The sequence below is a fragment of the Geotrypetes seraphini genome, chromosome 10, assembly GCF_902459505.1.
Source record: "Geotrypetes seraphini chromosome 10, aGeoSer1.1, whole genome shotgun sequence".
NCBI lineage: Eukaryota > Metazoa > Chordata > Amphibia > Gymnophiona > Dermophiidae > Geotrypetes > Geotrypetes seraphini.
Window position 1 is genome coordinate 95,202,577 of NC_047093.1, and position 13,459 is coordinate 95,216,035.

At 42.7% G+C, this 13,459-nt stretch overlaps 1 protein-coding gene across 1 annotated transcript in view; it reads left to right on the forward strand.

Annotated features, from left to right (window-relative positions):
- The first annotated feature begins 416 nt into the window (after positions 1–416).
- The window catches only part of DPP7 (dipeptidyl peptidase 7), a 349,192-nt gene continuing 336,149 nt past the window's right edge, over positions 417–13,459 (forward strand). The window contains exon 1 of the mRNA XM_033962277.1: positions 417–693. Within this exon, the coding sequence (XP_033818168.1) occupies positions 468–693 (226 nt within the window). The 5' untranslated portion in view covers positions 417–467. The remainder of the gene's footprint in view (positions 694–13,459) is intronic.

Here is a 13,459-nt window from a genome sequence, read left to right on the forward strand (position 1 = left end):
ATTAGCATACAATGAAAGCAGTGCCTTTGTGGCCTTTGAGGAGGAACTTTGACACCTCTGGGGTAGGGAGAATAGTCAGCCCTCTGCAAGCAGCAGTGGCTTTGCCCTCTCTTCAGCTGACTTCCCAAGATAAAAAGTCTGCCTTGAGAGCTATTGTCAGCATATCTGAGAGGGTACCTCCTAAATACCTGGACCCAAGGAAGTGCCTAATTTGCCTATGCCTTAATCCTAGTCCTAATGTCTCTCAAATTAGTATCAGGATCAAAGTTTGCACTGCTGTTATCTTCTTCCGTGTGAAGTTTGCATTCTATTCTTCAAAAATACTTTAGGTAGAAACGTTAGAAAAAAAAATATTTTTTTCTTTGCAATTAGAAATGATGTCACTGCTCTTTTCTCATCAAAAGTTGCGTCGACTCTTTGCAACTTGACGCCCCCACATTCCCTCCAGGGAGCGCGTGAAGCCTCGAATGCAGCCATCCTCGGTGCCTGTAACGGACGCCGAGGAAGGGGGCGGGGCGGAGAGAGATGCGAGGCGCACACAGAGGCAGGGAGAATCCCCGGAATCGCTCAAGTTGGACCAGAAGGCGAGAGGGATGAGGGTGCCGGGCCCCTCGCGGTTGCTGCTGTTCCTTCTCGTCCGCTGTCTACTGGAGAGGAGGACTCCACCCGCTGCGGTGGTTGCTTTGCCGTCAGGTAGCCTGAAGCGGGAGGAGATGCAGAGATTGCGCCCTTTGGCGCTGAGAGCTGGATACCACCATAACTGCGACTAGGGCCTTTGGACAAATGTTTTCATTTTGTCCAAGAAGGGATGAAATGTAATGGGTTTGGCACCCGTAATCAGCCTGGGCTTAGAGGGAAGGGGTAGAAGGTCATCCCCCTGCTCCCTGTCACCCCGGCATCTTGGGAACAAGGTAAAACCAGGATTTTCAGGATCTTCATTGAATAGTATTGAGATCCTGGTTAAAAAAAAGCAGGATTTTCCAGGACCACCTCTTTTTTTAATGTGGAGTCCCCTGCAAGTCTTCTTTCCTTTTATGCCGGTCCCGCCCCCGCCCCTTATGACCTGCTCTTCTCTTCCTCTGTGGGTGGACCGGCAGAGAAGGAGAAGACGTCAACTGGGGAACTCCCTGCAGAATGACAGCCAGAGGGGCAGTCAAAATAAGTTGTAGCTTATCCAGGCAGTGGGACCCCCCCCCCCCCCCCAAGCAACACTTTGGATTTAAAAGGTGACTTTTAACAACCTGGTCAAACTTATTTAAACTAATTACTAAGCAAGTGAATGTTACTGTCTTTTAAACAGTGCAGCAGGATGTAGCTGCTCCTTTCATTACCGTTTCTAAACCTGCAGCAGGAAATCAGCACCTTCTGGCTGGACTAATGTGCCAGACTGTTGAAAAGGTGGAATCTGTCTTCTGCCAGAAAATGCTTGTGTTTAAAGATTACAGGACTCCAAGATGCACTATAGATTATTGCCCTCTTCCCATGTTCCTTGGAAGTGAGTTTTTCAACCTTAACAGAAAAGCCTAACCCAGAGTGTGAATTTAACTTCAGGCATCCTGTAAAAGAAGTTCAATAAACTTCTGCCTGCAGTCACGCCAGCTGCTTCTCAGTTTTGCTTTTCAGGTGGCTTTGAGGGATACCTGAGTGCACCCCGCCCCCCTCATTCTGGCTCTAGCAGGGGCATCTGGCCTCCTTTATATAATAGGATCAAGAATCTGTTGACAGTCAGAATTTCTTGGGAGTAAGAACAGCTTGGCCTCCTAAACGTAGAGGGCTCAGGCAGGGTGCACAACACTCCAAAAGCACGCTAATAAATTGGGAGCGATTTAAATTTATAGGGTGATGCTCAGCACAATAGCATGCAAATTATATGCATGCTATTTGTGCAGAGCAGCTCTGGTAAAAGGGGGAAGAACTGTGCCTGCCACGTGTACTTGCTCAGAAGAGGAAAAATAGGCCTCTGTCCCCTTCTCTGCTCACCCAAAAAATAAAAAAGCCCCTCTTCTCCACTTCCTGCGATCAGCTGGCAAACACCTATGCCACAATCAGCTAAGCCAGAAGGGAAGAAAACAAGGATCTCTTATCAACTGAGCTAGAGAAGTAGCGAGGGTGAGAGGTACTCCTCCCCCGATCTCACCTACCATGAATGCCCCCTTCCCTTGTACCTCTAGTTGAAATTGTTGCTCACAGCTGTCAACAACATGCTCCTCATGACCCTGTCTCCTCTCCTTCTGATGTCACTTTCTATGCCCGGCACCTGGAAGTGACATCAGCGGGAGAGCCGATGGGGTCGTGAAGAGCATGTTGACTGCCATGAACAACTTCAACTAGAGGTATGGGGGAAGGGGAGGGGGTGCTTACATGGAGCAGAGGAATGGGAAGAGGAGGAAGGGTGCTGGCGCCCCCATCAACATGACGCCTAGGGAGGACTGTCCACTACCCCTCCTTACTACACCACTGAGCTGAGCTGGTACAGAACCACGATCCGTTCATCAGGCACTGTAGCCATGATCAGCTGATAGTGGCTTTTCTCCCCTATCAGCTCAGCTGATTGCAGCTCCTTTGCCACTCATGTTAAAACAGGCAGGGGAGAAACAGTTTAGGAGGGTGGTTTTTTTTAAAGTTAGACAATGGGCACAGGATATGCCAGGATCTACCAGTAGCTGCCAAGATCCTGCAATTCTGAACACAGGAAGGGCTGTATCCCCTGGATTCAGTACTTTTCCCCAACTATAAGCCGGGAAACATCCATACCCTGCACTCCTTCCCCATCAAAAGCATAGAACCTGCCAGGATCCTGCAGGATGTGCCAGCATATTTTGGGATCCTCCAATTCTGATCCCAGGAAGGGCTGTATCCACCTGGATTCAGCACCCTTCTTCACCTATAAGTCAGGAAACATACATATTGTGCATGCCTTCCCCATCAAAAGCAGAGGATCTACCAGAATCCTGCATTTCTGAACATTGGATTCAGCACCTTTCACCACCTATAAGTGAGGAAACATCCATACCATGCACTCCTGCCCCATAATAAGCATAGGACCTGCCAGGATCCTGCAGGATATGCCAGGATAAGCTAGGAACCTGCAATTCTGACCCCCAGAAGGATTGTAACCTCCTGGATTCAGCACCTTTTACCACCTATAAGGCAGAAAATGTCCATATCCTGCACTCCTTCCCCATCAAAAAGCACAGGATCTTCCAGGATCTACCAAGACATTTCAGTCCCTGAGAGAATCCTTCCCCTACAGAATCACAGAATCCACTAAGGTATGCCAGGAATCAGTATTCCTTCATGTTTAAAAGCACAGGATATTTCAGAATCCACTAGGATATGCCAGGATCCAGCATTCCTTCCTCTCTAAGGCACAGGATCTTCTAGGATCAAACAGGATATGCCAGTGTTTACCAGGATCCAAGAATGACTATATCTGCCAGCATTCAGCTCTCATCCCCACCAATAAGGCTGCCAACGCCCATATCCAGCATACCTTCCCCTCCAAAAGCACAGAATCTTCCAGGATCCACCAGGATATATGAGGATCTGCAAGGATCCAGCATTCCTTTCCCTCCAAAAGCAGAGTATATTCCTGGCTCTGCCAAAATATGTCAAGATCTGAGACGATCATTTACTTCTCTAAAAGCACAGGATCTTCCAGGATCCACTGGGCTACTTCAGGATCTAACATGATCCCACTAACCACACCTATATTTCTCACCTTTTTATTCCTCAACGAACTGCTACAATCTCCAAATCTTCTGTTTAAATTGACTTTAAAAGATAGTCTCCTCAGCTTGCCGACAACCTGAGTGTAAACACCCATCCCTGGAAAACCCGTCCCCTTGGAGACGAAGGGAAGGTTTGAGACTGGTCTATAGAGTCGGCTTTTTAAGATTGGCCTAACAGTAGCTGATTTCCAGCTTTGCGGTACCGTTCCTAAATGCAGAGAGGAATTTATTAGTGGTAGGATCGATTTGACAAAAGTGTCTTTTGTAGCTGTTAGGAGGTTAGGTGGGCATGGGTCAAAGATGGATCCAGAGTGTCATAGTATAGTGATTGTTTTTTCTAGGTCATCATGGGAGGCCAGTTGAAAGCAACCAAGGGTTTCGGTTCCAGGTTCTTTCATTTAGGAGGGATTCATTCTGGGCGATTGCTGGGCTTTGAGGCCTTGTGAGGCAGAGAGCAAGTTTTTTGTCAGTGTGAAGAGTTTCCTCAATCTGTTTGGAGATTTTTTGTAGGTCTTTTTTGCATCATGGATGGATAGTTTGTACTTATGTAGCAGTTTTTTCCAGCGGGCTTTGTCCTTTTTGTCTTTGGATTTGTACTAATTTCTTTCAGCTTCTCTTAGTTCCCTCTTCTTTTTCCTGAGGTTGTCCATAAACCAGGGGGAAGAGAAGTTCAGGTGTTAGGTTTTATTTTCTTAGTTTCCGCTAGGTTTTCATATAGGGTCTTGACTTGCATATGTCAATTTGACATGGCTTCTTCAATGGGTATTGATTCAGACACAGTAATTTCGGCTATTTTAATGATGCCAGATGATAGCTTTACTAGGTTGAGTGTCTTCTTGAGTGAGATGGTGTTCTTGGTTGGGGGTTCTGTAGCTTCGTTCATGAGATGGAACGTAATGAGGTAGTGTTCAGACCAGGTTACTGATTCAGAAATGTAGCATTGGATGTAAGGGTCAGCAGGTTGGTCTTTTTGTGTGAAGACTAGGTCCAGAGTATGATGTGGTGATCTGGTGGAAGCCTAGGTCTGATATTGTTGTTATGAAGTAGGTTGGTGCCCTGGTTGTATTGTAGTAGTTTGTAAAGTTGAAGTCACCAAAGATGGTGATTCATTGGTAAGAGATAACTATCTTGCTGATGACCATTATGAGGTCATCTAGGGCATTCACACACCCAAGGATAAAAAAAGAGCATCTCACAAGGGGCCATATCAATCCAGAGGAATACTGGTTACAATATGAATTACGAGCAGAAATAGGAGAAGGGGTTGATTTCTGGGATCACTGGACGAAAACGAGCACATCCATTTTAGATAAAATTACCCCTAAATGAAATAGTAAAAGCTGCTCAAATAAATATAATAAATGGTTTGACACTGAACTTTTAAAAATGAAACAATTAGTAAGACAATTGGAAAGGATCTGGAAAAAAATGGGAAAAAAGTGTCAGACCGGAACAACTGGAGATCCAACATAAAAATCTACAAATAATTGATAAAAGAAAAACGTAAAGCATTTTACTCATCCAAAATTGAGTCATCCAACACTAGCTCGAAAGGAATCATTACAAAAGAACTGTTCAATGTGGTTACAAATTTATGTAATATTGGATCAGGGCCTAACCATGAAAGACCAGGTGGACTATGGTTAGAAAGGGTTTCTTTACTCTCTGGAAGCTTCAGTCTATCAGAGCATATTTTGATACTTCATCATTCAGAATCCTAGTTCATTCCCTTATACTGAGCCAACTTGACTACTGTAATATCGCCTATCTGGCAATTACCCAGAAGAATATGCAGCGATTACAACTGGTGCAAATTGCAGTGGTCAAACTGATTTTTGGGTTGAAGAAGTTTGACCATGTGACTCTTTCCTACCGACTCCTACATTGGCTGCCAACGGAGGCACATGTGAAGTTTAAATTCGATTGTTTCTGCTTTAAGGTACTGTTCGGTTTAGCCCTTAAATATATAATTGACCTTTTCTCCTTCCCAACCAACAGACATAAGAGAAGCTCACACCTGAATTTTGTATCTCCACTGGTTAGAGGATGTAAATTCAAAAGTCATCATCAACATCTTCTCTCATATCAAGCAGCATTATGAGGTAAAGACCTGGATCAATTACTTATGCTTCCTAATACTTATGGGGAATTCAGGAGACACCTAAAAACATACCTGTTCCTGAAGTACTTAGGCAGTTGATTTGTACAATCTTTCCCACAATAACTGAGCTCTAGAGCCGCTATTCACTAGTTTTAACTTACCAGTTCTACTCAATTTGTAGCATTTTTAATCATTGTAAACCGCATAGAACTTCACAGTCCTGCGGTATATAAACTGTTATTATTATCACATAGCAGTTTGTAACTTCTTTTAGCCTCACAATTCCATTTGTTTGCCTTTCTCCTTTCACTAATATACCTGGGAAAAAAAATTGTTACCCTTTTGTACATTTCTAGCCATTTGCTCTTCCGCTTGCACTTTTGCCAGACATAACTCTCTTTTGGCTTCTTTCAATTTCATCTGGTATTCCTTTTTGTGTTTTTCTTCTTGAGTTGTTTTTTTTTATATTTTTGTATTTCACAAATGCCAACTCTTTTGTCTTTATTTTATCCATCACTTCTTTGGAAACCATATCTGTTTCCTTTTTCTCTTGCTTTATTTTGCTCAAATAAAAAGTGGGTGGACAATTTTATTGCTCCTTTCAGCTAGAACCACTGTTTGTCCACTTCTCTTATATTCTCCCATCCTATCGGCACTTTATTCAGGTGCTCCCTCTTTTTACTAAAGTGTGCACCTTTGAAATCCAGGACTTTTGAGTTTTGTATGGCTGCCCTCAACTGTAGCTGTTATATCAAATCAAACCATTTGATCACTACTGCCCAGGTAGATACCCACTTGGACGCTAGAGATACTTACCCCATTGTGAGCATCAGATCCAGCATCACTTCTTCCCTCATGGGTTCTGTCACCATTTGCCTGAGGAGAGCATTTTGAAAGACATCCAGGATCTCTCTGCAGATGGAACCTTCCAATCCATATTCGGCAGGTTGAAATCACCCAGCAGTATCGCCTCCCCTTTCCCAACTTCTGGATATCTGCACCCAGATCTTTCTTAAGTTACTCTGATTGTGTCTGAGATCTATAGACAACATCCATGTAGATAGAAGTACCATCTTCTCTTTTTAAAGCTATCCATATCGCTTTTTCCTTTAATGCCCATTGAAAAAAATTCAGTGACATATTAACATTTGTAAGGAATGATATTCAAAGGAAATTAACTCCTGAAATGGCTTCAGGCTAGTTAAACCACTTGTTCAGGACTAATTGATCATATTCAGCGCATAGGGTATTTGAGTTACAACCATTATATCTCTCTAATCTAGTGTTATTTTACACACCTAGTCGCTCATTGAGATCTTTAAATGACAATAGAGTATCAGGGAATCTGTCAGAAAGATATCAGGCGCTTTACAGTTAGTACAAAACACAGCCATCAAAGTGATTACAAACTCTCGGAAATTGGAACACGTTACCCCTCTTTTAAAAAAAAAGCCCATTGGCTTCCAGTCCAATACAGGATTGCCCTTTTAATATTCAAAACCCTCAAAACTAAAGAACCAGCATTCTTTGATAAAAATCTTATACTTTATGAATCTAATAGATCTTTAAGATCCTCTGGACAGCATCTACTTTGGGTTCATTCTTTAAAAATAATAAATACCCGTAGAACAACAATATTCTCAGTTACTGCACCCACACTCTGGAACGCATTACCCACTTATCTTCGGGCAGAGCAGAACTTAGCTAAAATTAAAGGAGCTTTAAAAAGCTTCTTATTCATCGATGCTTTTGGCTAATTATGCTACTATTCTTTTCTTATTGAACCCCTTAGTCCTTTTGTTTTTTCCCATATATGTTTTCTTTTCTGTATTTATTGTAGTTCTCCCCCCATATCCTTTTGTTCTTATTACATTTATTTTGTGTCTTGTTCGTCTGAGTATATTTTGTCTGTTTAATACTGTTGTTTTTAATTCTGTTTTTATCTCTGTTCTTATCCCTATTTTATTGCTGTAGTACGCTTGGGGGTCCTTTTATCAAGGCGCAGTAGGGGTTTAACGCGAGGAATACCGCCTGCCGCTCTAGTCGCTAATGCCTCCATTGATGAGGCGTTAGTTTTTTGGCTTGCCGTGGGGATTAGAGTGTGATGAAATGTCTGACGCGCTAACCCCGCTAGCGCACCTTGATAAAAGGAGCCCTTAATACAGGGATAGGGAACTCCGGTCCTCGAAAGCCGTATTCCAGTCGGGTTTTCAGGATTTCCCCAATGAATATGCATGAGATCTATTTGCATGCACTGCTTTCAATGCATATTCATTGGGGAAATCTTGAAAACCCGACTGGAATACGGCTCTCGAGGACCGGAGTTCCCTACCCCTGCCTTAGTATTTTGATAAGCATTTTTATCAAATTTACAATAAACTTGGAAACTGTTCCCCATATCTCAAAGGCTCACCTTGCCTCAACCAGAAATGGTGCATTTTTCTACTTAGTTCCAATATTGTGGAACAATTTACCAGTAGAGTTAAGGAAGGAAGAATCATTTAAAAATTTTAAGAGACATCTAAAAGCACATTTTTTTCAAATGGCTCTCTCAAATTGAATAATAGAATGGGGACCGGAATCTGCATTAATTTGTATTAATTTGTACTGATTCATGTTGATTTGGATTTATTTATTTCATATAACAGTTTTAGTGGATATGTTTTAGAAATGTTAATTTATTTCCTTTCTCTTCTTTCCTTTCCTGTTTTCTAATGGAGTTCCTTTCTTAAATATGATTAAGTTGTGATGTAAACTGCTTTGATTCTTTTTGGCTTTATAGGCAGTATAGAAAGATTTTAAGAAACATAAACAAACGTTTAACCAGATAGTCCCCAGATTAGCCGGTTTCATGGTGGGTACTATCTAAGACAAAAAAAGTTTACATAGACAAATTGATATATTGTCTGGAAAAATAAATCCATATATTAAACTCTTTCCTTTTGCCTAGGAAATCTGTTGCATAGGATGGAGGTTCAGCCAAAGAGAATTCTATAGACTAAAGTGAAAAGCCACTTCCAGGATCAGAAACTAATTTGGTTAATTCCACCATATGAAAAAAAAAAAAGAGTGCTCTGATCAGATTTGTAAGAGAACAACTTTTTATGGATTTGATTGTGACTGACCTTGGCTGAAAAAGCACAAGGGAGTTTGAATGTGAGGTAATTGAAGCAAACATATTTTAAAGAATTTCTCAACAGAGTCACATCTGAAGTTAAACTTATTTCCAATGGTATTTTATCATGTCTGCCATTGCTCACCATATGAAAGATACAGGATTTCAATATGAAGTTACCCAAAGGAGACTTTTCTATATACCTTTAATGAAGTGTTATGATCGTTCTGCAAGCAATTTGCCTTTTACTTTTTCTTATGCTGTACAGTACATACTTGTTGAATATTGGAGTGCTCATTAAAATAACTTTTTATCTTAAAGCCAGCACAGTCTCCAGTGATCATTTTTGTTATGAATAAAACTTCAGTTAATAAATGATAAATTCATTTCTTAACTGAAGTTTTATTCATAACAAAAATTTGATACTGTCTATACTCTAGGTAACATGTTGTACTTTTACTCTCAATACTTTGTACTTCACTGATTGTCCAGTTTCTCTTCTGTGTAAACCGCCTAGAAGTCGTTCGATTGTTGGCGGTATAGAAGAATAAAGTTATGTTATGTTATGTTATGTCATTCATGGGGGAGTTTGACCAGTGAAGGTGAGGCATTCAATGGGGAGTAAACAGACAGATAGACAAGGGCGATCCGGTCGACATTGTATATCTGGATTTTCAGAAGGCGTTCGACAAGGATCCGCATGAACAAATACTTCAGAAAATTGCGAGCCATGGAATCGAGGGTGAAATACTCATGTGCATTAAAAACAAAGAGTGGGGGTAAATGGACAATACTCGGACTGGAAGAGCATCAACAGTGGGGTGCCGCAGGGCTCAGTGCTTGAACCCGTGCTCTTTAACATCTTTATAAATGATCTGGACATAGGTACAACGAGTGAAGTGATTAAATTTGAGGATGATACGAAGCTATTCAGAGAAGTGAAGACGCAGGGGGATTGTAAAGATCTGCAACGTGACATAATCAGGCTCGAGGAATGGGCATCAATATGGTAGATCACAGTTCTTCAACCGCTGGTCCGCAGGAAATTTTTGCCGGTCCGTGCACGGCCGGCAAGATTGACTCACTTCAACTTCCTGCCGGTCCGCGCAGGGCCGGCAAGATCAACATGTGAAGCGTGCGCTGGGCCGGAGAGATCTTGGGGAGCCTCCGACAGTGGCTTTCTCCCCTCTCTGCAGCTCTCCTTTACTTCCCAGCGCAGCGATTCATGAAGGCAGCCTCAGGGCTTTTGCTGAGTCGCGGCTGCCTCTGATGATGCAACTTCCTCTTTCCTCAGAGGCGGCGCGACCCAACAAAGGACCCAAGGCTGCCTTCATGAATCGCTGCGCTGGGAAGTAAGAAGAGCTGCTGAGAGGGGAGAAAACCACTATCAGAGTCTGGGAAGCTGCTGGGAAGGGGAAAAAAGGGACAGCTGCTACTGGAGAGGGAGAAGGAGAGATGCTTCTGGGAGGGGAGGAGGGAAAGGAATCTGGGAAGCTGCTGGGCAAGGAAAAAAAGGGACAGCTGCTACTGGAGAGGGAGAAGGAGAGATGCTTCTGGGAGGGGAGGAGGGAAAGGAATCTGGGAAGCTGCTGGGCAAGGAAAAAAAGGGACAGCTGCTACTGGAGAGGGAGAAGGAGAGATGCTGCTGGGAGGGGAGGGAAGAGAATTACTGCTGGACAGGAGGAGGAGGGAAGGGAGAATGAAAAAAGGAAGGAAACAGCTGGCAGAGAGATTAGAGGAGGGGAAGGGGAGACAGGCATGAGAAAGTAGAGCGATTGATGATAGGAAGGGGTCAGCAGAAAAATAAGCAGAGAGGGACAACGATGATAGATCTGGTGTAGGAGAGATAAAAATGAAGAGAGCAGTAAAGCTGGAATGAATCATGTAAAAAGGGGAGAGGGGGGCACAAGCTGGATGGAAAGGGGAGAGGGGCATAGAAAGAAGACAGATACCATATGGAAGGGGGAGAGGACAGACAGTGGATGGAAGGGGCAGATGCTGGATTAAAGAGACAGAGAGGGCAGATGCTGGAAGGAAGAGAGTGAAAAGAAGATTGAAAGCAGAAACCAGAGACGACAAAAGGTAGAAAAAAATAATTTTATTTCTGTTTTGTGATTAGAATATATCAGATTTGAAATATATATCCTGCTAGAGCTGGTGTTAGACATAACTGGGGACTGCAAAGCCCAGGCAGTGCTTCTTTAGCTTCCAGCTGGCTTAGGGCGCTCTCTGACCAGGGGCAGTTGCCCTAGTTGCACTCCCTAAAACTATTCCTGTCATGTGTGACTGCAGTATTCTGTTAGCATGATATTTCTGTGTAGCATTCTGTAATAATTTGGCTTGTTCAGTTTTCTTGATAGTAGAGGGGATATATGTGAAGGGGAGGGGAGACAGGGGTTTTGTTGATCCTGCTCTGAATTATTTGTATTTATAAAATGACAATTGTACAGAATATTGTTTCTTTTTATACTTTAATAAAATACATTCAATATAAAATCATAACTGAGGCTAGTGTGGATGGGATCAGATGATTTGTGGGGACCGACTCGCGGAGATGGGGCGGAAAAAGGGGTTTTTAATTTTAGTCCTAGTAGTTTGCCGGTCTACAAAATAATTCTTTTTTTTCTGCCGGTCCAGGGGTGTAAAAAGGTTGAAGAACACTGTGGTAGATGAGGTTCAACGTGGATAAGTGTAAAATGATGCATGTGGGTAACAAAAATCTCATGCACGAATACAGGATGTCCGGGGCGGTACTTGGAAAGACCTCCCAGGAAAGGGACTTGGGAGTTCTGATCGACAAGTCGATGAAGCCGTCCACGCAATGTGTGGCGGCGGCAAAAAGGGCAAACAGAATACTAGGAATGATAAAGAAGGGGATCACGAACAGATCAGAGAGAAGGTTATCATGCCGCTGTACCGGGCCATGGTGCGCCCTCACCTGGAGTACTGCGTCCAGCACTGGTCGCCGTACATGAAAAAGGATACGGTACTACTTGAAAGGGTCCAGAGAAGAGTGACTAAGATGGTTAAGGGGTTGGAAGAGCTGCTGTTTAGCGAAAGATTAGAGAAACTCGGCCTGTTCTCCCTCGAACAGAGGAGATTGAGAGGGGACATAATCAAAACATTCAAGGTACTGAAGGGGATAGACTTAGTAGATAAGGACAGGTTGTTCACCCTCTCCAAGGTAGGGAGAACAAGAGGGCACTCTAAAGTTGAAAGGGGATAGATTCTGTACAAACGTAAGGAAGTTCTTCTTCACCCAGAGAGTGGTAGAAAGCTGGAACACTCTTCCGGAGGCTGTTATAGGGGAAAACACCCTCCAGGGATTCAAGACAAAGTTAGACAAGTTCCTGCTGAACAAGAACGGGCGCTGGTAGGGCTAGTCTCGGTTAGGGTGCTGGTCTTTGACCAGAGGGCCGCTGCGTGAGTGCACTGCTGGGCATGATGGATCACTGGTCTGACCCAGCAGTGGCAATTCTTATGTTCATTTAGTATGATAGTGTCTTGGGACGATGTTTGATTTTATGATGGCTGCTCTACTCCTCCCTTTTTCTCTGCCTTAAACTTAATAAGAACAAAACCAAATTTCTTTGGTTAAGACCCTTAACTGAACCACATTACACTCTGAGAATTACAGTAGACAATGCGGATTTTTCATTAGAACTACAATCCCGAATCTTAGTAGAAATTGATAACCATGAAAAGCCACATACTGTACAATCAATAATAAAACAATCTTTCCTTGCGATGAGAAAGCTAAGATCCATCAGAAAATACTTCGAAATGGAGGCCTTCTGAATCTTAGTGCAATCTCTAATCCTATCTTGACTAGACTAATGTAACACTAGTTCTCTGTTCTAAAACTTTACTATTGCATCTTCAACTAGTTCAAAATGCAGCAATAAAACTCATATACAGATTACAGAAATCAGAAAACCTAGAGCCCTATAATATGAAACTACATTGGCTGCCAATAACTGCAAAGATCAAGTTTAAATTAGGCATCACTGTCTTTAAGATCCTAAGAGGGAATGCCCCCGCCTACCTAACAGAGTTGGCCACCCTAGTCCAGGGTGCCTCCAACAGATATTCCACCAGAAATTTTTTCCACTTAAAATTCCCAGTATACAATATAAATTCTACCAGGCAAATCACTTTATCCATTCACTTCATTCATTCTTGTTGAGGGAGGGTTCTTCGAGTGGGCAGACTTGTTGGGCCGACAGCCCTTTTCTGCCGTCATACTCTATGTTTCTATGTTAATATCAATTAGCAAAATTCTGGAACCAACTTCTGCTTACAATATGATCTTGTGACCACTATCTCAGGTTCAGAAAACTTTTAAAAGCATTTCTCTACCAAGACAGGGAGCCAACCCTAAATTAACTGAATGGCAATTGTAAAAGCCCATTTCTGAACTGTCTAATGCAATTCCCAGGGCAAAACGAAGAGGCAATGATGACATACTTGTACTTAATAATCGCCTATTCCAAAATTTTTCAGTACAACCTT